We start from the raw sequence: 24607 nt of genomic DNA, 5'->3' as shown, positions 1-24607 counted from the left end.
AATTCTGATTCTGTCGTTTCTAGTGATTGAATTTATGAATAAAATTTTTCACTGAAAGAAGGTTGAACATGATTGTATGGAGAACATTATCAATTCTGTACACCTTTTTATTGTGTACAGAGTATACAGCAAATACCTTTTAAAACCACCTTTCTTAACTTCTAGATGAAATTGTAAAAGCAGCGAAGGAGCTCGATGGCAAACATGTTATCTGCATCTTGGACATGTGTCACTTGGGTGATGACAAGGTGGAAGTCTTTCTGAACAAAATCTACAAGACAGTGGAACCAGGTGTGCTGGATCCAGTGTAATTTAATCACTTAATTTTTGAATGTATATTGTTCAAAAGGAGGGAAATAAAATTGCTGTAACTTGAATACACCCTCTACACATTGCACTTTTCTAGAACTAGCAGACACAAACATAAAATCGTGATTCTTAGGGCAGTGGTAATGGTCATCCATGTAACTGGGAAGGACAATTGTTGCCTTTATTTTTCTTGTTTTGGTCGCTGATGTTCAAGAAAGGTGAATAGGCAGTATAGTGAGCTGATCATTTGGCAGGATACCAAGGAATCAAAGTGATTGTCAGCTGTCTTTCTTTACCTGTGCACAAACATACACAGGAAATGTATTTATCTGGGTGAGAATATATATATCTCTGGGTGACAGTATATATCTGTATATATCTGAAAAGAGAGGCAAGCTTTCCTAATATTTAAGGCAGTGTTTGCAAATGAATTAATGGGCTGTGATAAAAATTTAGGCTGGAAATTAGAATAATTTTGAGGGTTAGAATTTTGATGTTCTGTGGTGATCTTTTTTACTGAAAGCTACTAGAGGCACCCTAACTGCTCTTTAGGCTTGAAGCTTACTGTGAAAGGGATTAAATACCATGGTGCCTTTAGTATCATAATCCAAGAAACCACTTTCGGCTCTTTTCACCTGAGCAAGGTCAGGTGCTATGTTTTTATATGTCTGCTTTTGTACACAGACTGTTATGTAGTGAGTATAGCATCCAAACATTTTTAACATATTTTATTCATTTATACAAGTAATGAAATATTTTTTAAAAGAATTTTTGTATTGGAACTTGCTTTGAGCTTTGCAAGAGAAAACTGTCTTTAAGAAGTGCTAATTATGGCAGGATATACAGTTTATTACATCATTTCTAGGCGTGTTATGAGAACATGAAGTTCAGCAACTAAGCTGCTATTTCCACAATAGCAAAGGACTGGAAAATTTTTGCCTGTACTGAAGAGCAACTGGCTCCTCCTGGTCCAGATTCAAGTAGCACATTTTTACCCATGTTAAACAGCCTCAAATCACTTAAGGAACTTGATTCTTACAAAATTATTTTCAAGCAGGAGCTCTTTGCAGTTTGACTGCTTGTCCATTTGAAATGCTGCTCTCAATTCAATTCTTTGAGAAGAAAGAAGTACGGAGACTTGCCAGGTAAATTGTACCATTATTGAGCAAAGCCCACAGAGTTAATTTATAGGAACAGATAAATTCTTAGGCACATTTTAGCAGCCTGTTGGTGACTGGAGGTTACCTCCTTCAAATAGTAGTAGTCACTTCTCTGCCCTGGGGGCAGTAGACTTTGTCCTGACGTAGTTAAAGTCTGGGCCCTATCTTCAGTTAATGGTAATTTGACAGAGAATGTAATTGATTTTGTTACATACAAGTTCACAGACAACTTCAGATAAAAAGTCACGAAATTAATAAAATTATTGTGTCTTTCTAGTGTAGTTTACAGTTTAAAAATATATTAAGGTGAATAGTTTCACTTCAATTGCACTGCAACTTAAAGTTAATTTAATGTGACTGTATTGTATCTATTTAATATGAATCAGAAGTATTAGTTCTGGAGCAATGTTGTCAACTCACGCCCTTCAAAATACCCACAGAAGGCAAAATGAAAAGATACCAACCCAAGAAGAGTAGGGTGTTGCTTGCAGTATTATTTGTGTCATTGTGCTGCTAATGGGTATGTGAAGGTGAGAGGCCATTGCTCTGGAGTGAGTAACACAGTGCTTCATGTTCCAAACTGAGCCATGCTGACTGTGTCAGTCAATGCTTTTTATTTACATATACTTCAGATGGAAGTTTAATTTTAACGAAACTCTTCTTTTTAAAGGCAATTTTTAAAGGAATTCTCTTTGTCATCACAAAAGGACTGATGTGGCTGACATTGTCACAGAGCCACATGGGTGAGATGGTCCAGCCATCTTCCTTCACCCCATGCCAGGCTGTTTGTGGCATTGCCCGCTTATTACACTATAAACATAAAGCATTAATAATTTCATCCTATATGTTAGGACTTCCTAACTCTAAAGGAAATATCTAAATTATGTGGAATATAGATAATGTTTTAAAACATTAAAGGATGTCATTTTACTTTACTCAAGTGTTTGAAATTTTTGATGGCAAAGCTGGGAAGGAGAGAGATTTACTCTCGCAGGTTGGGGTGCAGATTGGAAGCACAGGTTCTCTGTTTGCAGCTGGTGAATGTCCAATGCCTGTAGTAGACTTGGAATTTTAATACTTTGGATCATTCTGTAGAGTCACCATCCTGCTAAATAACACTGGACTTAATATGTGGAGTTCAGTGGCTGAAATGCTGCAGTGTTATTATGATTCTACCACTGTGCTTCTCTCCCTCCTCCCTGCCAATCCAGCACTGTCAGACTGGAGCAAAGGTCCTCTGCAAGGAAACCACTTGCTGTTTTACTTCATTCAGTGTTTATTAACAAAGTGTAAAACAAATTGATTTTTGGTCTTGAGTCTGTCAAAATGATAGTTTTGCCATGTTAAGCCAATATATGGAGTCATTATTCCTGCAAAATGTCAAAGGGATCACCTTTATTGCTGCTGTGTATTGCTACTGCTAGGGGTAAAATAATATCAGAACACATTTCGTTACTGTGGAAGGTGTACCTGACCAAAGAACTTTACTCTAAAACCTTACATGTGCATGTTTCTTGTGTTTTCAGCATTAATTTCAATGAATGGAGGAAGGTAGAACATATGTAGGTAGTGGTACTTTAGAGTGTGCAAAAGTTCCTAAGTCATAGATCATAAGGATAATACTAATGTTGAATTAATGTGATGTAGGAGTTGTGCAACACTGAAAAGCTGAGAGTACAAATAAACAAATTAATATATGTAAACATCTTGGTTTTTTTTTTTTTCTTTCCATTTCTTTCCTTTTTACTTCTTGTAAGTTGTTTTGATTTTCCCAGAATCTTCTCCACAGTCATGTTTACTCTTTTCAAGAAACTTTAAAGGAGAAGTAGGCCGAGCTTCCATCAGCATCTGTGCCACCAACAGCAGCTTCTCTTGGCTTTCAACATGGTGTGCAGCATGGGTTTGCAGAAAACGAGGAAAAAGGGAGTCTTTGTCCCTTCTCCTCCCACTGTGCTCCAGGACGGGGGCTGAGCCGCAGGCTGGGCAGAGCAGGATAGGAGCCAGTTCCTTGGCTGCTTGTCACCTGAATGGGCCGGGAATGCTCTGGGCACCCTGACATTACTGCCCTTCCTGGGCTGTCTCTGTAAACCTGCAGGAAGGGAAAGAACTTGGAGAAGATCTGCTCTGCACTAGTGACAAAGCTCTCAGCTGCTTCCCCACCCCAGGCTGGGTGTTTAATTTCCTCAAGAGGAAGGAACTCTGTACAGCAGCTGAATCAGCTCCAGGCTCTGCAAATTACACCTCTATCACCCAAGGAGAGATATCTGCTAAAGCCAGTGTTACTGATATCCACAAATCCTCACAGACTGCTTGGCTGCTGGATGTATTCCGGCTCTGGAAAGTGTGTGAATAAAATGAACACTGCAAAACTCAGGCGTGTCAAGCGGAGTTGCTATGCAGCTTTGGCACTTGTATGAGCACAACAGCATCCTGAACAACCCTCTGGCAGTGAACTCTTTAGGAGTGACTGAGCCACCTTGAGAGCAGTCTCAAGGGGTTGAGGAGCAGCCAGCAGCTCTGCCTCCCTGCAGTCCTACCAGGCACTTGAACCCTACTAGGTAGAGAAATGAGGCCAAAGGAAGAGCCCGGCTTGGCAGGCAGTTAACAATAAAGGCTGTTTTGTCTGTGCTGTAATCTGTGACCACTATCTGGCTGAGTACTGATGACTTCCATTTGCCCTGAGTGTGCCCTTTCTCTGCCCTCCAGCCCTCACCCCACTGGGAGTGGGGCCCTGAACCGCAGCTTCCGACAGGGCTGAGGGCCAGAAAACAACAGGCTCAACGAAGCCCTGATTGGCCAGGGCCAAAACACACTGCAAGGTGGTCTGACAACACTACAGGCTAAAGGAAGATGAACTGCAGGCTCAAGACCAGATGGGAAAGATCAGAATGTGCTGCTGTGAAGTTTGGTGTAGTCAATTTTTGGTTTGTTTTAGTCTTTTCAAAAAAGATCTCCTGTAACCAGAGCAAATTAACAAGAAAATACATTTATACAGGCTGGAGAACAATCAGATGAAGTGGATGTCTTCAGGTGGGCTTTATTAATCCTGCACCACCTAATAATCTGCACACTGCTATGACCTGGAACTTGGGCAGTTTGAGGTCTGTAGAAAACAGAAGTCTAAAATCTGAAGGACGAATATTGTATTGTCTTCAGAAAGGAAGCATACAATAAATTGGTCCATTTGTCCAACTTTTATCCATAAAGTGACTCTGGAACAATTTTTTTTTTTTTAATCCCTTCTTTGCATTTTTACCACCATCAAGGACAGCTTGTGCCAAACTAGTCTCATTTCCCTTTTTGATAGGCCTAACATAGGAGGCAACCTCCTCCTAATCAGCTTGAGGAAATAAAAGTTAAGCATGGAGATAGATATGCAGCTATTAAAAAAAAAGCCAACTCCTTAAGAGTACTTGACCACCCAGCAGGACAGCAAATCCTGCTGCTTTGCAGGAATCTCTCAGGGTAGCAGCTTTATTTAGCATTTGAAACCATCTGATCATCTGGAAGATGATCCTCTGTGGATTACAGCCAAGAAGGAATGCTTAGAAGGATGTTCAGGGACACAATTATGAAGATAAAAAATTGCAGCAGTTTTCCAAAGCAAAACAAGTGACAAAAATGTGGTCAAATAAAAGCAGTCCCCTCAGGCAGGGGAAAGGGATTTTATAGTGAGGAGGAGCTGACAGGGCAGCAATGATAGTGAAAAGATCAGAAATCATAGAAAACCACAAACTGAGGTGCAGCTCCACTGCAAGCCGTTGCCACAGAAAGTAGCAGCTATGATTTCTAGATGAAGATGGAGAAGAGAGGACTGACAGCCAAAAATGTAATTGTTCTGGTGGTTTGGGAATGATGCAGTCTGGCTTCGAGGGCAACACTGTAGAAGAAACCAACAGGAAAATAATTATTTAGAAAACACAAGAGTTAAAAATTCAGGCTTTTTGGCTTTTTTCTAAAGGCAGAAAAGATCAGGGACAGAAAAGATCAGAGTGCAAACAAGATTCTGGTGAGAGGATGACAGAGAGAAAGGCAACTTTATTTGCAGTAAAAATCAGCAGGTCAGTTGGTGGGGGAGTTTTGAATTAAGGAGAAAACAGCAGTGAGACAATATATCTGGGAGACTCTCTAGTAGAGTTTTTTTACAAGTTGGACAGATCACCAAGAGCACTCTGTCTTGGCACCACTCAGAAGAAGAAAACATGGCAGGGGATGCCCTGACAACTCTTCCAGCCCTACCCAAGCTTTAATAAATGGATGATCAATATAATTTTTCATAAAGGCCATAAACAACAGAATTACTGTTACACACCTAATAAAATGGCCCAATGTTCCCAAGGATTTAGTAACAGGATTTTTACACCAAACCAAGCTTAAATACAGTCCTTGAACTCCCACATACAGAAAGGCAAATGCCATTCTCTCTCTGCCTGGTATGTTGCTAGCATTTCTACCTTTTATTCCTCCTAGTTAAACAAGTCACAAAGTGTTGTATGCAAGAAAAGTGTGTTAAAAGTCAGCTGTGGAAAAATGTCAACTAATGGCTCAGCCTTAGTACCTGCCAATGTAGGCCAGGTTGTCTACAGCTGAATATTCTCCTAAAACATGACAGGGTGTGAGATTTAAACCTGAATAGCTTTCCCTGTAGCTGATTTTGACATTTGGAGGACCAGACAGTTTCTCACCTTTTAGGAGTACTTTGCTGGCATTTTAGAAGTTTCCACACTGACATTTTGTGTGAAGAAAGGAAACTAGTGAGAGGCTAAAAGGCTTTGAAGTACAGGAGGGAGAAAATTCTCCACCAGGCAGAACGGGCTAATTTTGGTGCTCTTTGCCATTTAAAAAAAAAAAGTCAGTTCTATTGCTACAACTAAACAGGTAAAGAAGTCGCAATGATATAGCTAAGTGTCTTAAATACAGCTCAGTTGTGTTTCAGAACAGAGAACTTTGAGGCAGAAATTGCTGATATCAGTTGCAGTAAATCACTAGGACAGCATGCCCATTGCACTACTTAATTTTTCCCACCATGGAGCACATATTTCGTTGGGTTTGGTTTTTTTTCTTTCAGCACAGAAGATGTAGGGGCAGCTCTACTTTTAAAGCATTAGCTTAACTCCTGGTTCAAGCTGCCCCTAACATTCAATCTAGCTTTGCAAATTGTGCCTGAACTTAACCAAACATCTTTCTCACCAAAGCTTTTAATTTCATCATGCAGTTAGCCAGAATAAACTGCTATTTTATTTAGCTGTTTAAGCCAAATTGAATAGAGGAAAACTGATATAACAAGCTAAGAACATGTTTACTGGAAGTCCTGGTTAACTGGAAAGTTATCTTTTTGTAGCTCCTTTGTGCAAGTCATCAAAATAATTGCAGTATTTTAGCAAAAGCCAAGAAGCAGAGACTGCTACTGGAGAACACTGGCTCATTTTCAGCTCTGTAGTGACAGCAGCAATTGTCTTTCCCCACTGGATTACTATCTTCAGAAAATTAATCAATAATCAGAGAATGGCCATAGAAGGGGTCCTTGAGTGATAAACACCACAAAGTTTACAAACAAATAGAAAGTATTTCATTTACCTAACCAGCATATTGGAAAAACAGATTGAAAAAACCAACCCCAAAAAACCCCCATAAGTCATCAACAAGCTTTCAGGCCCTTACACGTTAGAAACCTGAGACAGAGTTTCCGGACCTGAGAGAAAGTTTCTCTTCCCCATGCCACCCACCCAAACCCACATTGCTTTGCTGTGGTAACAGTGTGGATTTTGTTACATCATGTGATCTGAGCCTCCTGCTACCACCTTAATTCAACAGCTTGCAGAAAGTTCATCCAAATACAGAGATTTTAATCTGGTTTTGCATTTGGATTTTCAGTATTGTCTAGAAGCTACATTTCTACAGCTGGCAATCCTCCCCTAAAACATATTTTGCAAATATTGTTTAAAATGGAAGTATTTGGAGATTATCTTGATGAACCCTCAGTAACCCAGCAGAATTGCTCCTCCCACACCCACCTTACCTGTTTCTGGGCCTGCAGATCTCAGCTGCTGCCCAACCACAGCACTTGGGTGAGAAGGAGGGAGGGAGGTTTCTGTAACATCCTGACCATATCTGGACTTCCACCCCCTACTCACCTACATCCTGTTCTTGCTTGAGTGAGTGGAAAACCCTCCAAAACAAAAAATTCATTCTGTTAATTTTTTTTAAATAATGAAAAAAAAAATCAAAGGAAATTCTGAGTATCTGAAGTTTCAGCTCAGAAATAAGCTTATTGAATACTTTCCAGTGAATGGAAATACCCAGCCTGTGAACAGTTCTACCCAGTAAGCACTGAAACACTGTGACTTACACTTCAGTGCTTTCCTCTAGAACTTCAACTGTCATGTCATTCCTTAACTAAAAAAAAAAAAAAAAAAAAAAGAACAAAAAAACCAGAGATGAATTGTTCAATTTCTCAATGATGCCAAATACAGAAAGCTTAGATTATTTAACAGAATATATTACAATAGGAAAAGGTCACTTACGGGGAGTGATTAAAATCATTGTTAGTCATTATTACCACCAAAACTGCAGAATTGTGAAAGAGAAACATGAAAGTCTTGTTTTTGATGTCATGGCTTATATCTTAATTTTGAATGATTGGCTCACTGAAGGGAACTAAGAATTCTCTCTCTGAATTTTTCCAAGAAGCCATTACTAATGTGTTTATTTGGCACTTGAATATATTTGGGTCTAAGTGACAAGTTGATGGCTTTTATCAGTGAAGCAACCTGGCATTTTCAATAACCTCAGCAGCTAACAAAGATGTAAAATGCTGAAGATACATTGGGGAAGGCTGCAGCAATTTCAGTCAAATTCCAGTTTGATGGTTTATTAAGTCTCTATGGCGTTGAAATAACGTGCCAATGTCAGAAAGCAGAATGGCCTCGAGCAGAGAGGGCAAGAGCTCAACCCTTGTGCTCAGCTCCATCTCTGTTCCACTATCCCAGCCAAAAATATGGTCATGCAGTCCCATCCACAATGGGTGTGTGGGCTGAGTTCACTCTTAAAAGGGAAGAGAGAGAAAAGCAACTCAGCTTTTCTTCTCTGGGTTCTGCATGCTTCAAACATGGTTCCTCATTAAAAATCCATCTCTTTGGCCTCAGTTTAATCTCCTCAACCCAAGAACAAAATGCCATGCCATTACACTGAGAAGCAATCACATTTATTCACTCTTTGAACAAAGTTACAGGTCAAGTAACTGCAATGAAGAAAAAAATAAATCACCACAAAATTTGGATAATTTCAAGCTAAAAAACATCTTACCTTATAAAAAACCATGTTAAAGGTGAAAGTATATTCAGATACTTGCTTTACATGCTGAAACACAGGGTCAATAAATGAATCCATGAGGAACTGTCAACTAGTGTTATTTAAAACCTTTCTATATAGTGACTTAAACCATCCTTAGCATTTAAATCTTCCTTTTGGCCTAACATCTTCCATTCTTTTTTTTTTCCCATTCTATGGCTTTTCAAATTTGTGTAGGGATTTTGGTTGTTTTTTGTTTTTTTAAAGCAACTAAATTTTGGTTTTGTCATGGACACCAGGATAAAAGTCAAAAGAATTTAGGGGTAAGTACTGATTTTCCTAGATTGCTATGCTGAAAGCTACAAAACTTTATATTACACTGTTATGCTTACTTATCTTGAAACAATACATTTCTGTCTAGTGGTCTATGTTGAGCAACATTCCAGATGAGGTAGATTGAAGGAATATTTATCATTGCAATAATATCAATGTGGCAGAGGGAATGAATTCAGCAAGGAATGTAATTACTCTTTTCCTCATGCTATTCCTTAATCTCTGGAATTTCAGAGAGTGCTAATAGCTGACTTTGTATAACCTGAGTTTTTTCTCACTGAAATCCCTGAGGCTTTATTTTTATTTTGTCTCCTTTACAAATTTTTATAATGTTGGAGTTTTTATAGCCTGATTGGAGGTAAAAGGCATATGCTAATAAGGGGTCTGCTAGTTCTGCTACATTTCTCCTCCCCTTTCTACCACTAACAAAAGGAGGATAAGAGACATGGAAAAAACTGTATTTGAGGGGCTCAGGGACCAATGGGTAAAGAATTGTATTTATTGATAAGGAGGGAATACATAAGTGCATAAAAAAATGCACATTTGTAGCTAAAAAGCATGTAGCACTCATCCTATTTTTTGCAGAACAATATGTTCTAAAAATACAGCATTTAGTTTCACTTTTTTGACTGATTGGAGTTTGAAGACAGGTATGAACTTAAAAAGGTTAGTAGCTATAAAGTCTGCTCCTAGAAAGCCTATCAGGAGATCTCTTCCCAGTCTGCTAAGACTGCCCATGTCCGTGACTTACATGTCTACACTTATTTGGAAGGAGCAAGAAATCCCTGAGCACTAACCATAAAGGGCTTCCATGGATCCTTTTCTCTCCATTCCATTATCTTCTTCCTCCAGCACAATCAAGGTACCACTGTAACCAACCTTGCAGCACAGGGCAGAAACTAATGCTGAGAATGAAGAGCAGAAAAATGTCACAGTTGTCCAGAAAACACCTGCTGAGCTTTGCTGAGTAAAGAACCCTCAAAACAAAACCATCAAAGAATGAACAAAACAACAACAAAAACACCTGTCAAACTGTTACAGTAAAATATAGAAGAAATATTTTTTTTAAAAAGTCAAATCAGCACCTTGTTTTACATTGCTAAGTCCTAGAGGGGAAGCTCAAATCAGATTCTCATCACTACAGAAAGAATTATACTTATCTCTTAGAAAACAGGTCAAGGTTGGCACCCCCTCTTCCCCAGATCCATGAGTTTGGCAGTAAGGATGGGTCTTGAAGCCTTTGAATTAGTTGGGTTTCAGTGGTTTAATGTTTGTTAATCTGTTTGACCACAGCTCCTTAGATCATGCATTCATCCTGATATTTTTGCTGGACAGGCTCAGGACAACTTAGCTGCTAAAAATCAGGTGTCTTCAGGCCAATATGGCCAAAGTAGAATCACAGTCTGGTGAGACTCAATACAGTTATCTGCTACTGCACAGAACAAATAAAAAAATTCTATTTCTCATTTTACACAAAGTATAATTAACCCAAGAAGTCTGTGAAGGCAAGGCATCTGAGGACAGGCAATTGACAGGACAACAAAACTAAGCCTTTTTTATGAATATTCTGAACACCAGCTGGAAAGCAGAGGCTTTTCATACACATTTTCAAATTTAAAAAAATACCCTCTTTGGTGGGATTTGACCAAGCCCCAGCTGATGGGCAGAAGCACAAGAAGCTCAGTCCATAAGTGCCCTCCAGAGAGTGCCCAGCCCAGGCACACAAAGGGTTATCCACAAACAGTCCATGCTCTGCCACCCCACCTGGCAGCAGCTCCATGTGGTAGCACTAATGACCCATCCCACCTACTGCAAACAGAGCCAAATACTTCAGAGAAGTCACAGTGCTTGCTCCAAAAAAAACCAAAACCAAACAGTCTGGTGTGAGGCACAAACACAAGTGCAAGTGGCAGTAACAATTGCAGGGCAGAGCTGGCTGAAGCCAGGGCAGGGAATCCACAATGCAGTCCCATGGGATTACACATGCTCATCCTGACTGAGCTCAGATGGGTATTTCTGGCAGAGATGGAAGAACAGCCACTGTTAGTGATGCATCCACAGAGCCTCTTCATATCTACAGTCACCTGAGGTACAGGAGCAGGAATCAGCTTCCTCCTCTTTCACTGATAAAGCAGAGTCTACCTGTTTTCTTTTTCAGGATTAGTGCTCTCTGAAGTTTCTGTTAAAATTAAAGAATGAATTTCTTCTTCTATAATTAACCTGTCAAAAGCATTCATGGGATCATCCTTTGCAGAGCTCTGAAAGAGAGGAACAACATTTTTAACAGGATTTCCTCGTGGCAAGTGTTGCTTTTTCACCCCAGTAAGACAGACCCCAACATATACCCTGTATTATGGTGGAAAGCCAAGGTAGCTGGGCAACAAAATGTACTTTTCAGAGCCATGGCTTAGGCCTGGCTGACAGAAGAAATGTCCTCTGGAGATGAGGAACTGAAGGTTGGTCCCCACCTAAAGGGTGCTTCCAACTACAGCCAACGGGTGAAGCTCAGGCAGGAGGATAGAGAACTGAGCATGTACACACTTGGTAGAGTTTTCACTGAGCACACAGAGAAAATTACTTGGGGCAGTAACAAAACATTTGTGAAAGCACAACAAAGTGTAACAGCTACCACAGTTACAGCCCTCGTGGCCAAGAGTCCCATCTGGGAGAACAACATTCATGTCAAGGTTTGAATTAGGGTTTGTCAGTGTACTTCTCTCAGGATTTTTATAAAGGGCTACTCAGAGATTTATTTAGAAATAATTTTCCTTAATGGTATTATGTTGATTTTCCCCGAAATAAGGCACCACTGAAGGCCTTTCATCAACCAATGCCTGAAACAACTATAGCTGGTTTTGTTCTTTTGCCAACAAGAAGCCATACGTCTGATTTACTTTCTAGCTAACGGACTAGGATAAATGTGAGAGTGCTAAAAATGTTAGTTTCTGGAAGTCAAACTAAAATAGCTTAATTCAGCATTATAAATATGATTAAGTAGCAGAAAGACATGAATGTTCAGTAAAAGTCACTTAATGGAGTTGCAAAAACAAAACCAAAAATCCTCAAACCAAAATCCACACAGCAAAAGAAGCCTGACAATCAGAAAACTGCCACCCAAAAAACCCCAGCCTGAAACAAATTTAAGGGACTAGTATCTGGAGTAACAGAATAATGCAATTCTATTAATCTAACTAGAAAAGTACATACAGTTGGGGGGGTGGGGAAGGAAATCTAAGTTTTGGGTAATTGTTCCTGAGCAATTCCTAGTATTGTAAAATACCTAATCTTCATATGATATACTTACTTATACACAATTAGTTTTAAGACAGACGTAGGAAAAACAAAACTGCAAGCCTTGAGATCCCAGTTCAATAGATTTGTTGACCCAACAGCTTCTTACTAACCTGGGAATCCTCGTTCTGCTCTCCAAACATGCGCTTAAGAATTTCTCTTGGGTCCGGAATTGGTGGAAGAATTAATATCTTCAGCCTTCATGAAGTTAAAAAGACAATATTTAGATGAAAAATATATTAATTCAAAAATCATTTAAAAACCACTAAATCATTTAAAAATGTCAAAATCATGTTTGGGTACAGTAAAGAAGATTTGTGGAGTCAACTCTGTCATCACTGGCCGGCCTTCATTCTCTGAGCAACTCTACCCATTTCTTATTTTTACTTTTACCAAAACAGAAGGGCAACATTGACATAGACAGATTCTAAATAACTTTCATCTTGCAAAGACAGCAGCAAATGTAGGAAGATCAATATTTACCTTTTTAGATAAACTAGTAGAATTATTGTAGATACTGCTACTATTAATGGAATGGTAATTATAAGAACAAAATAGATTGTAGAGTCCCTCTTCTCACCTGGAAAACAGAAATTTTAGAAACTTAGGAATATTTTGAGAGGCTTTTTAGGAATAATGTCAACAAAATAGTTAATTCTCCAATTTGTTCATAGACTCAGTGCTTTATCAGTGCTTTACACTAGCACTTTTGTAGGCAAGGACCATCTTGTTTTCCAAAGATGGGATTATAATGTTGATATGTTTGGCAAGGAAATGCAAATGAGCAAGACTCAGGGCTGAAAAATTGGCTACACTGGACTTTGCATAGCTCCACAAATGGCACCATCAACAGCAGCACAGGCTGGTGCTGCTGAAGGACTAGAGCTCTTCTGCCCTCTTTCACTCAAAATTAAACAGGTACATAAGGAGATGATCTTTGGCTCCCATTTGTTTAGCAGACAGAAAGGTACTAAATGCCTTACAGCTGAAGAGTAAAGTGCAGCACAGTGCAGGGACAAGTCTCTCACCAATGCTCTTTTCCTCACTCCAGTCACTTTGGAGATGGCTGTTGTAGCACTCCCACTTTGGCTTTGCTCTCACTCTGAAGGTGTACTTGCTATTTGCATCAATGCCAGCAATGGACACAGAATTCATTTCAGACTAAGGCAGAAAAGGAAAGTTAATTTGCTTTGTTCAATTACCAGCATATTCTCAGTCACTTCCAAGACTATTTACATTGTGCAGCTGATGTATTCTGAATGTTTTGATGGAAGACCTTTTTATGACTATGAAACCTCATAAAAATAGGACATAGTGGAATTTAACAAGCACAGAAGGCCTAAATGCACATTCCAAAACTAAGATTTAATCTCATTCACTGCTACATCTATCATGCAGCATTTGGCATCGATGATTAAACTAAGACTTAGCATTTGGAATGGTGCCTTTTAAATTTTTTTTTTTCCTTTTTCTGAGAAACATCTGTGATTTACCTTCCCTTCTTGTCAAGGGAGCATAACCAACCATACCAAAGTGTTCTGTGATGCCTCTACAAAGAGCACACACTAGATAGGATCTAAGTGCACTTATTTTTTATCCAAAATACCACTTTCCTGGGGAATGTTGCTAGCATTGGAGTTTGGGGTAGAACAAACAACTACACATGCTTCACAGGAGAAGACTGCCACTCACTTTGAAATTTATCATGTTGTTTTTACCATTTTGATCAAACAGTACCTTCAGTCTGGCTATGGACACACAGCACGAGTCCATCCAGACACTGAACTCAATGCTTTTTATGTGCACACTGAAATCAGTGTATCTGAGGGGGCACCCCTTTCTTCCCATCCATCCTCAGTCGTTATTCCCTTGCTCTTCTCTGTGAGATTCTCTGTTCTTGTGTGCACCTGCATTTCATTTTTCTTTAAGGCAATCAGGTCACAGCATTTCAATCCAAAGCTGCCCCATGACCACAGAGACCAAGAGCAGGTAAACCCTATACCAGGACACCAAAGCCCAAATGCCTGAGAAGCAGACAGGCACCATTTCCTGATAGTCTAGTAAATCCCTCTTTATCAGACTGTTCTCACACGTTAACAAATTGCCCTAACAAATGATGGGAAGGATTCATAAGACTTGCATGAATTTCAATTTCAATGCTTTTACTAACATAAACCTAAAGTATGAGAGAAAAATCCAACAGTCACACAGCACTTCCAGCTCTGGCACCAACCCAATCACATGCAACTGCTCATTTTCAACTGCAAATAATTCAAAAGATTCACTGAAATAAAAATAGCAATGAAAACTTACTGCAATGATCTGACCAGTGTCCAAATCACCATTGCAACACTTAACTTCATAGTGTAAACAACTTTTTGGAAAAGTTTCTGATTCACTCCACTTTACATCAATTCTATCATTAGTCTTTGACAATGTCAATTGTCTTGGTGTGGCAGGTTTTACTGAAATGCAAAATGGAACAATTAGTTCAAAAGTCCATTTCACTGCTTATAAAACATTGTTCAGTCTGTATTGAAGAATATTACACTTACACCAGATTTAGAAGAGAAAGAGGAAGAAGTTAGCACCAGTAAGTCAAAATAAGAGCAAATCTAACCAAAGAATAAGAGTAGAAGTTAATAGAAAATTAACCCTCCCCCTTCCTCCCAGATACCCATCCCACAGAAAACAAACTCTTGTCTATATAAATTCAAATCCAAGGTCAGTAAAAGGGAGTATCTAGCCTCATTGTCTCATCCATACTTTATGAGGTGAGGTTTCTCAAACACAGTGTCCTACCAAATTTCTTACTTTAATTATATTTTTCTGATGTGATGTTAAACTCACCAAGGGTGGTAGGATTTTTACTTGCACATACAGGCCTAACTTCTTCAGAATCACCTCTAATCAAAATACTTATAGCAGGATAAGTTCTCCTCTCTTTTGGGAAGGTAAGATTGAAAATGCATTCAAAGATTCCTTGGTCTACAGAGGAGTTGCTACAATTCTTAGGGTCTTCCAAGCCATCAAACCTAGAGGAATAAATTATTCTTGTAAAACTCAGAAGAAAAGGACAGCAAGGGGAAAGCTTGTTTATAAACATGTGTTACAAATTCTAAAGACTGATATTGCATTAAAGCTCTGCTATAGCATATAAAAAAGTAAAGCTAAGCAAAGCAAGCAGCCTCTAATTTATCTCAAGCTTTAGAAAGAGTCTTGTTTTTGTGAAGAGCGCCAAGGAGCAGGAAGAGAGGCAGGCTTGCTTTATTTCAAAAAGAACAACTGCTGTCAGCTCTGGTTCACATTTTCCACATGGGAGAACAATTCCAAGGAGTAAAGAATATTTAGAATACATACTAATTTGGACCACTTCTTGTCAGCAGAATTTCACCTCTGTGATTGATCAGCTCATTCTATCTTTTGCTCTGCCTCAAGTATTGCAGCTCTTGAGACAGTTGAGTTTTACCTATTTACCTGATTTGATTTTCAAAATGTCAGTATTCCCTTCCAATAATAGAGAAGTTAGGAAGACAAACTTCTTCCTTGTTTCTCTTTGTGGCCCAAGTCTCAATGAAAATACACCAGTAGCCTTTCCTCCCAGGAAAAACAAAACAAAAAATCCCATCTCACTGGCATTGTGGAAAATGTATCTTTCAGTCTAAAACTGGAGTGTTTTCTTAGTTTTTGGCTTTAAAAATCTAAAAATTATTATTCTTTCAAAGCAGCATGAATTAAACCACTTCGAAGTCACTCCAGCTACATCTTCCATTAAAATTAAGAGCAGGTTGAAAATATATAGCTCAAATCCAAAGCCTTATTCCACTAAGTATCCCTCTACCCAGAAATTGAGATCATCAACCCTGCATTGGTCCTGATCTTATAACAAAGAAAAAGTTTGAGCAGCTGTCTAGACAGGGAACAAACAGTCCCCCCACATTTAATGAAAGCAGCAAGTTTGGTGCGGTTTGCTGCCCAAATGCCCTGGACTGAACAGCTGGCCTGTGAGACTGACTGCCACTGGGGAAGAAGAGCAAAAGGTTTATGCAGTTCACTCAAATAAGACAGAAAGCTGATGTAAAACTACTACATGGGGCTTTTGAAAAAGAAACTCCACTATTTCTACAGAAGCTAATGCAATCTGGCATTTCACAAGCCCCATCAAGGTGCAGAAGTATGCATAGATCAGCACGTACAGCTATCAATGCCAAGAGCTGGCTCACACAAGTCTATTCCTTGGGAACAAGACACCATTTATGGCTGTCCACTGGCCAGCAGGCAGGGTGATGATAAAAAGATGTTCTTCATTGCTTTAAGGGTGAATCAGTTACTTACAACATTGAAGATGCAAACAGAAGTACTGCTAAGAGTTATTAATGCTTTCATACCATTTCCCAATGGTTTAGGAGCTGACACATACATTGTGAGTGATCCTAACTAAAATATCCTGCTTTCCTGGACTGCAAAGAAAGTAACTAATACATTGGTCTAGCTTAGTTCTTAATTATTCCCTCTTTGAATCAAGTTCCCAAGTAGAAAAATACAGAAAGCAATAGCAGCTGTGGTAATCTGGGCTACAGAAGCAGACACAAAGCAGTTATATTGACTTTCCAAAAAGTCTTGGCCATAGCAGCTTCTGACCCCTTCAGTGGTGAAGTTTTCTGTTGGATGGGACTGAGCAGTAACTTGGACACAATGCCCTGGGAACTTTAAAAGCAACAGGAAGCAGACAAGTGGAATGTAAATGACAAATGTCATGTAAATAACAAATGTCATGTAAAACTAAAGATTAGTCCTAGAGCACTTCAGAGCTGGGAATACAAATCTCCCACGAACCAGTAGGACAAAGTATAGTTGGTGTCACTGCTTGCATTCTCCCCACGATGCCAGGTACAAGCCATGTACTCCAGATTGTGCCAAACACAGCCCAAGTCAACAGCAGCAGTACCCGGAATACCTGCAAGGCAAGTTGGAAATGTTCTCTAAGATTCATTTGGTCCAAGTTTTCTCTGCTGGTTCCAGAAGTAAAACATTTCATAACTGAAACTGGAAGGCAGAAATGGGTTGGTTACCTTTCACACTACACTGCTGTTCAGCACAACAAACAATAAATTCCAGCTGTTTAGAGCTTGCAATGGCTGAAACCTCAGCAGAGTAACTTTGAGAGGCAAACCAATCACAACAGCACATCCCAGAGTTCACCATGGCTGAACTGCTACTTAGAGTTACCAGATGCTAAGGACAAGGTATTGAGTCAGGAAAATATTTATTTCTATTAATCTACAGGTACTTTAAAAACAAGTCAAAGTAGCTGGTAATTGCAGGGAAAACTATAACAAAGCTAAATGCTTTTACAGCCATCAATGTCAACCATAATTAAAGGCTGACTACTTTTAGCTTCTCCAGGTAGAGTATTAGTTGCTTTATGTTTATAACATGAGGAAATACCTCTGAGTCTTAAATATTGACAAAAGCAGCACTAGGTAAGTTGACTTTTTAATCAAGACCCATATACCTTTAGACATTAAAATCTAACATTTGGAAACTCAAGTCACATCAACAGAAATGAGTACCTAGCAATTGTGAATAGGTCAGTGGATTGCCCAGGCAGAGCAATTATGGCATACAGTCTTTCATATTCAATCTTGCATTTCTGCTTGAGTTCTTTACACTGTATTACCATATTACATTCATTGGATACCTTTTCCTTGCAACAAGTAGCAACATCTCCTCAAACTAAAAACCAAATGCGTATTAAATGAAGATCTACTTTGAAAGTCCAAGCTTGCACTCTCCCTGAAGCAGCAACTAAGAGTATAGGGAAATTAAACAGGTTTTCTTATTTCAAGAAATATATAAAAATATTTCATCTGCAAACACACTTTTAAAATCCCCAGCCTGTTTAGTACATGCTGTCCTAATGATCTGCCTCCCTGATTTTCCAGAACCCTTCTGGCAGACACCCACACAAGCTTGAAAAGGTCTCTGATTCTCCCAACAACATGTGGTTTTCATCCACATCAAGTCATGTTCCTGGGCTAAGACTTTTAGGCAAGAGGCTCATTTTCTTGCTGTACATCCTAACTTAAAGTATTCAGCAAAATAGCTTATTCCTCAAAGTCTGCTTCCTAATAGTTTTGCTGCGGACCCCACACTTCTGCATGCCAAGAAACAAAAAATACTTTTTCTCTATTCATTTTGCTATGCTTTGTAGATCTCACTCATCTCTTGAAAAAGACAGAACCCTACTGTAATTATTTATGTAATTTATTCAACAAGTTATTAAATTTACTACATTCCTCCCTCCTACAAAGACAATTATAGAGTTATTTTATGGGCTTCTGTTTATACAGAAAAATCATACAAAATAAACTGATTTAGATGTTAGTCATGAAGGCAGCAGGCTTAATGGAGTCAGAGCCATCTCTTATGCCACAACCACCAAAACCAAAGCAGCTCATACTCCATTCCTGGGTTTAGATGGGGGGAAGAAAACCAAAACATTTGTCATACCATCTCAGACACATGGGAATTCCTGCCAGTGTCAAGATATATTACAGCCCTTCAGAAAAAGGGCTCAAAGGAGGCAGAAGACAAGTAACAGGAACCACACTGCTGTTTTGGAAGAGCACTTCAATTTTACAAGCTTGCCCAGAAGACTTTAAGCATCAGAAGACCCCAGTTATGTTTAAAGGTGGTATAATCATTCTGTTTAAGCTCTATCAATAAAACCAGCCCTTGTGTCTGATATTTCTCTATGATGCATTTTATGATTTCTTGTTGAAAGAGAAGAGAAAAAGCCAGGACTCCTCAGGCCAAGAGGGGTCTGGCCACTGCTGGCATTACCTTTTGGGGGAAGGGAGGTCTCCACCCAGGGGCTGGGCTCGCTGCTGTTGTCATTCTTGCATTCACTTCTCACTCTGAGGCGCATTTCCTCGTTCAAGTGCGCGTCTGTCACACGGAAGCGGCTCTTACTCCATTCCTGGGTTTGCATGGGGGGAAGAAAACCAAAACATTTCTCATACCATCTCAGACACATGGGAATTCCTGCCAGTGTCAGGATATATTACAGTCCTTCAGAAAAACTCCAGCTCAAAGCCAAAGGAAACCAGTGTCTGGCTACGTGGGAAGCCTCAGCATCACTTGGGTTTGCTTTTTCTTTCTCAGGCACAATCAGAACTCACAAAGAGCTACTCCTACCCCTGTGACCTACAGAGCAAAAGATGCAGCAAAATGTACAGTCTGCTTCATCCTGTCCTGTGAAACTGCTGACCCTCAGTTCTTTCATTACTGATGACCTTAATATCTATTAGACCCTTCCACAAACTTAGCCAGCTCTTTAGGCAAGAAGACTTTCTACTTGTTGTTTTGTTAATCAAAGTAGGTAAATAGATTTCTGCTGTTAGCAGGTTCAAATGGCTCATCTAAAGGTCCAATGAAGATTATTAGAGATCATTAGTGTCAAAATGAAACATCACTCTTTTAGTAGTGACATTAAATCAGCTCAACTGTTTGCAAAACCAGAATCACAGAATTATAAAATGCTTTAGGCTGGAAGGGAGCTTAAAGATCATCCAGGTCCAGCCCCCTCGCTGTGGGTTCCTGTGTTCTGCTAGAACAGGTTGCTCACTGCTCCATCCAAACTGGCCAAACCACATCCCTACTCATGTCCAGGATATCCTGGAGCTGTGAGAAAAAATACAGTGGTTAGCATGAAGAGGCCAATGTAAGCATCAGGCTGTAAGACTGTAACAGGGCTCAACAACAATGGACCGCTTCAAGAGGCATCATATCAATTGTAACCATATCTGAAATAGCAGCACTGCCTCCCCCACAGCAGGCATCTACCAAAGGCTTCAAATTTCCAGAGTGTGGAATAACATATTTATTTTCTTACTGCCAATAAATTGTAAAAATACTTGTCCTAGAGGCCATAGCAATGAGCACTGCAATGCCCTGTTCAAACAGCAGCTAATCCACAGCAAGGAGCACATCTGGGCTGCAAACCATCCAACACAGAAAAAAAAAGCCCAAAACAATTGAGTTATATGAGTTATAAACAAATTACTTCTGTTCCAGGCAACAAACATGCACCATACTGTCGTCAAAACACAACCCTTCCATAATAATTGTAATTGCAGGGAGAGGGTAAATGGGGGAATGTTAATTCTTGGCACTGCTTCCAAAAGATGCAATACTGTCAAACTACAACTAAATCTGCATGTCTCTTTAAACTGAATCCAAAGTAAAGGAGAAGAGCCTTTGCAAATTCCCATTAAACTCTTGAGTATGTAGACTGCCCTGTATCTATTTTTCTCTAGAAAGCTGCATAAGCAAAGACTGAAAGGAGACTTCTCCCATTATTATTACAGTACTTCAGTGTTACCATCAGCACTCAGTTATCAGAGAGCAACAGATTTTTTCTGATCTGAAGATCCCATATGCTGGTATGATTCACTTTTGAGGTTTTGATCCCATGATAAGAATGAAACGCTATATTAAAATTGTATTTATATATGTGTTTAAGCTCTCCCACACGGAGTTTTATAACAGTAAGACATTTACTGGAACACAGAGCTCAAAGAGGTGATGTACTTACTCTCCTGTCCTCAGGAACCCCATTAATGATGATGTCACTGCAATACTCCAGGTTGCAGCTGCTGCTGATGTTCTCTGGGGGGTTCCATGTCCAGTTCAGAGTACAGATATGGGTCAATGAATAGTTCAGGCTGGATGGAGATGGAAGAACTTTTGCTCCTGGAAGAAAGGAGTTACCAGTGTAACAATCCTGTTGGGCCACACTTTACCATTAGTAATACTGACAGATTTTTAACTCTCTGACAGAAAAGAACACAAATAACTTCTCAGCTTTTTCAGCTGATGTTTTCTATCAGATAAGGTACTGCACACCAAAGTGTTTCTATTATTCCTGTTACTTCAACTCATAAATAATTTAAATATGCACAAATCAACTGAAAAGTAATTTTAAGAAATTGCAGCCTGCAGCAATGCAGTGGTTGTGGAACTCGAGCTTTTGCACGTTGCAGGAAGATGAATCACATGCTGAAACGTTAGTAAAAACAGAATATGCATTTTGTGGAGCAATTAATACCATGTTCTCCCCAAAAGTTATCCATCAGCATAGTTTTAAAGAGAAATCCTTAAAAAGACAAGTGATTACATCTTGCCAGTAACAGCTGTACGTTAGAAGCACAATCTGAGCAAAGACTGCAAGCAAAGCAAAGACTGCAAATGCAAGAATGTTAAAAAACAACAAGAAAAGCACATTGCTTTCTCAATTACCTATTAAAAATATAATGCTGTGTTCTGTCACAGTGAGCAAAACCAGTGTGGGAGAAGTAGTAATTTACTGCTGCCACGCTTCAGTGGTCCTTTTTTTAGATCCCCAAAAGCCAACGAGAAGCAGAGCAGGGCCATGACTCAGAGACGGTCACAGAGACAAATCCATTTGTGCATTGACCCTTCCTTATGGTGTACACTGAGTCAATGCCTGCTCAAGACCCATCACAAAGCTTGAAGATCATATTAGAAAACAAAGAAGGGAAATACGACAGGAAATGGCAAACGTCCAGGAAAAAGTAAAGTACATGTCAGACATCAATTCTAGAAAACATCACCAACTGGGAATTCCCTAAAAAAGTAAAAGTAAACTTAGTTTTTTTAAAGGGCTACTCTAATAGGTACTATGAGAAGATGTTGAACCAGAAGCCCAATTTCTGTTTCTCAGGGTATCTCCAGGTCTCATCACTGAGCCACCATCACTCCTCAGTCTGTGCACTTACAAGAGTGTACCCTTGTTACTCAATGGTTTCACAAACACTTCAAATAGATATCAGCTCGTGCTGCAGGTCTTGCAGGGAACCAAGCTCAGGTTCATGGGAGCTTGTCCCAGGGGACAAGTTCAACCCATCCCAACATTCAAGAGAGCTCATAGGAAAAGGGCAGAATAATTCCATCAAGATCAGTTTTCCCATCCAGGTCACAGTGCAGCCCGGTTTCCTTCTGCTAGCACAAGGAAGAGGGAAGATAGAGAAGCAAAAGAGCTTCCTTGAGCAACAGTTCTGCTCAAAGCATCCATGACACCATTATTTTACATTTCCTGAAAGCCAGAGCAGCTAAATCTTGAATTAATCAAACTTCTGGAGCTCTCTTAGACCTTTGCATAGTTCAAGGACAGGCAATGGTAGAGATGAGCCACCATTATAATCCAGGTGTTTGCAAAGATAATGAGAATTACAAGGATTCACTGTTTTAGTTTGAATATGCTTAGTTTGTTTGAATACTTAAAATTTTGGGGATTTTTGTTTGAGCAGAAAAGAGAAGTTTTTATTCTTGCAGAAATACAGTCTCCAATGAGAAAACTGAACGTAGCAAGAACATCTTTGCCTATTACCTCTTCCACTAACAAAAACATACAACGGGCTTTAGAAACAGCCTTGGCACATTAAGTTAGCAAATACTGAGTCCTTTTGATCATATTTAAAAAAAAAAATTCAACAAGAGTACACAGCTCCAAGCATTCCATCTTGTCACGCTTGACCTTTTACCTACAATAGCCACAAACCATTAAAAAAATGTCATCCCTGATTTCTACCCTGAAGTTCTAAACATTTTCTTCTAAAAGGTTTGATCAGAAGCCATTGCACATAAATTTGTGGATTACTAGCCACACAAAGAAGTGCTAATATTTACAGCTTATAAATTAATCAGTAAATTGTTTTAATAAATAATAAACATAAAAAGTTTAAATCTAGTAGGTTTTTGAATAATCTACAGAGCTCTGAAGCTCGTGTTTTAATGTTTTTTAATTCAGCTTTTATTCATAGATTAAGCCAATCTCATACTTTTGTCTGTGTGAAATATGCTCATGCTCACCGTCTCATGCTCTTGTTTTTAAAATTTCTGTAGCAATTTTGCAGAACAACTCAATGACCAACTACAAAACGTGGGCAAGCCGTTATTTCACTCTTAAAATGTAAAACCACGGTGGTGCTTCTAAGAAAAGAACAGCAGTAGCCAGCAGAGATTACGTGAGGCATAGAAAACATTATTTCTAAGAGCCCTAACGAGGAAACATCAGCAAATCCTTTGCTTTAAGTATCACGTGAGAGTATTGTAAAGTAGTATAATTTTTATTTTGTCCTCCTGCATTTTCTGAAAGTTGATTTCATAGTGATAAACCGAATTGCAGACAGCTGAAAAATAACATTTCGTTAATGTCTACAGCTGGGTTTTTGGATAACACGAGCAGAAAATAAACCTTCAAGCCCGGCTCCTTATGAAGTGCCTGCAGCCGCTCACGCATGTTTCCTAAAACTAAACATTCGTACTTCCAAAGTCGGGAACACTAAAGGAAGAGCGAAGGCGCAGGGCGAGGGAGGCTCTGCGTGCCCGCACCCGGCGGAGCCGCTCCCGCACCGCCGCAAGACGCGGGCACCGGCAGGAGGGCTGGGGGTTCTGCTTGGGGTTTAAGGCAGAAACTGTCCCGGGAAACGAAGATGGAGCTAAAAACATTTCTGCCGACCCTGCCAAAAGCTGCCTTATTGAAAGGGGAGAGCAGATTTTCAGCATCCCCGCTCCCGGCAAGCGACAGGGCAGAGAGCGCAGCCGGCGCCTCACACACGGCTGACGAGCTTCGGGCGATTTCTACTACAAAATGAAAGTATTTCCCTTCCATCCGTGCCCGCATTTCCCTTCCATCCGTGCCCGCATTTCCCTTCCATCCATACCCGCGTGTGCGCGGAGCCGCGGCCGAGCCGCCCGACCCACGCACGAGAAGAGCCCGGAGCGGCCGCTCCAGCGCCGGCACCGCGCCTGCGGCCACGGAGCGCAGCCGGCAGCCGCTCCCGAGCTCCGCCGCCCCGTCCCCGCAGCCCTTCCCGCTCCTACCTGCCGCTGTCGCCGCGGCCACCACCCAGCAGACGGCGAGGAGGAGCGGGCAGGGCAGCGGAGCTGCCGCGGGCACAGTCATGGCTCGGCCGCCCCAGCGCGGCCCCTCGCTCCCACTTCCCGTCAAGGGGCTGGACCAGCCGGGAAGGGCGGCGTGACGGGACGGGACGGGACGGGCCGGGCTGGGCTGGCCCGCCCAGGTAATCCGAGCCGGGCGGGAGGAGCGGCCCAGCCCCGACACCTGGGCAGCAGCGACCGGGGCCGGGGGGCTGTGCGGCGACGTGAGCATCCCCGGCCCCGCACTGCTCGCCCTG

General features: G+C 40.4%; 2 protein-coding genes across 5 annotated transcripts in view; one reads left to right on the top strand and one right to left on the bottom strand.

Annotated features, from left to right (window-relative positions):
- RADX (RPA1 related single stranded DNA binding protein, X-linked) overlaps positions 1-10115 on the top strand; it is a 25617-nt gene extending 15502 nt beyond the window's left edge. For 2 of the 4 annotated variants that reach the window (XM_050974404.1, XM_050974403.1), the window contains 3 exons: positions 166-291; positions 1367-1454; positions 3227-10115. In XM_050974404.1, coding sequence (XP_050830361.1) covers positions 166-291; positions 1367-1454; positions 3227-3287 — 275 coding nt within the window. In that variant the 3' untranslated portion in view covers positions 3288-10115. Of the gene's footprint in view, positions 1-165 lie in introns of all 4 variants that reach the window. The other 2 variants (XR_007777597.1, XM_009090536.4) reach the window with 2 other exon arrangements.
- Positions 8652-24607, bottom strand: IL13RA1 (interleukin 13 receptor subunit alpha 1). The gene is made up of 10 exons (XM_018914379.3): positions 24294-24607; positions 20983-21140; positions 19230-19365; positions 17220-17340; positions 15234-15418; positions 14697-14848; positions 13412-13544; positions 12867-12963; positions 12497-12581; positions 8652-11350 (listed from the first exon to the last, which is right to left on the bottom strand). The coding sequence occupies exons 1-10, from the start codon at positions 24580-24582 to the stop codon at positions 11231-11233; spliced, it is 1476 nt and encodes a 491-aa protein (XP_018769924.2). The 5' UTR covers positions 24583-24607; the 3' UTR covers positions 8652-11230.

The sequence above is a fragment of the Serinus canaria genome, chromosome 4A, assembly GCF_022539315.1.
Source record: "Serinus canaria isolate serCan28SL12 chromosome 4A, serCan2020, whole genome shotgun sequence".
Lineage (NCBI taxonomy): Eukaryota > Metazoa > Chordata > Aves > Passeriformes > Fringillidae > Serinus > Serinus canaria.
Note: the sequence above shows the minus strand (reverse complement) of the source record. Positions and strands in the feature narration are given on the sequence as shown.

What these genes read in the sequence shown, in the direction of transcription:
- IL13RA1 (XM_018914379.3), bottom strand. Translation starts at nt 24,582, where the DNA reads ATGCTCACGTCGCCGCACAGCCCCCCGGCCCCGGTCGCTGCTGCCCAG. An exon ending in GGGTTCCTGAGGACAGGAGA is followed by an intron (nt 19,366 to 20,982) that starts GTAAGTACATCA and finishes ATGCAAACCCAG; the next exon opens with GAATGGAGTAAGAGCCGCTT. An exon ending in GACCTCCCTTCCCCCAAAAG is followed by an intron (nt 17,341 to 19,229) that starts GTAATGCCAGCA and finishes CTTGCCTTGCAG; the next exon opens with GTATTCCGGGTACTGCTGCT.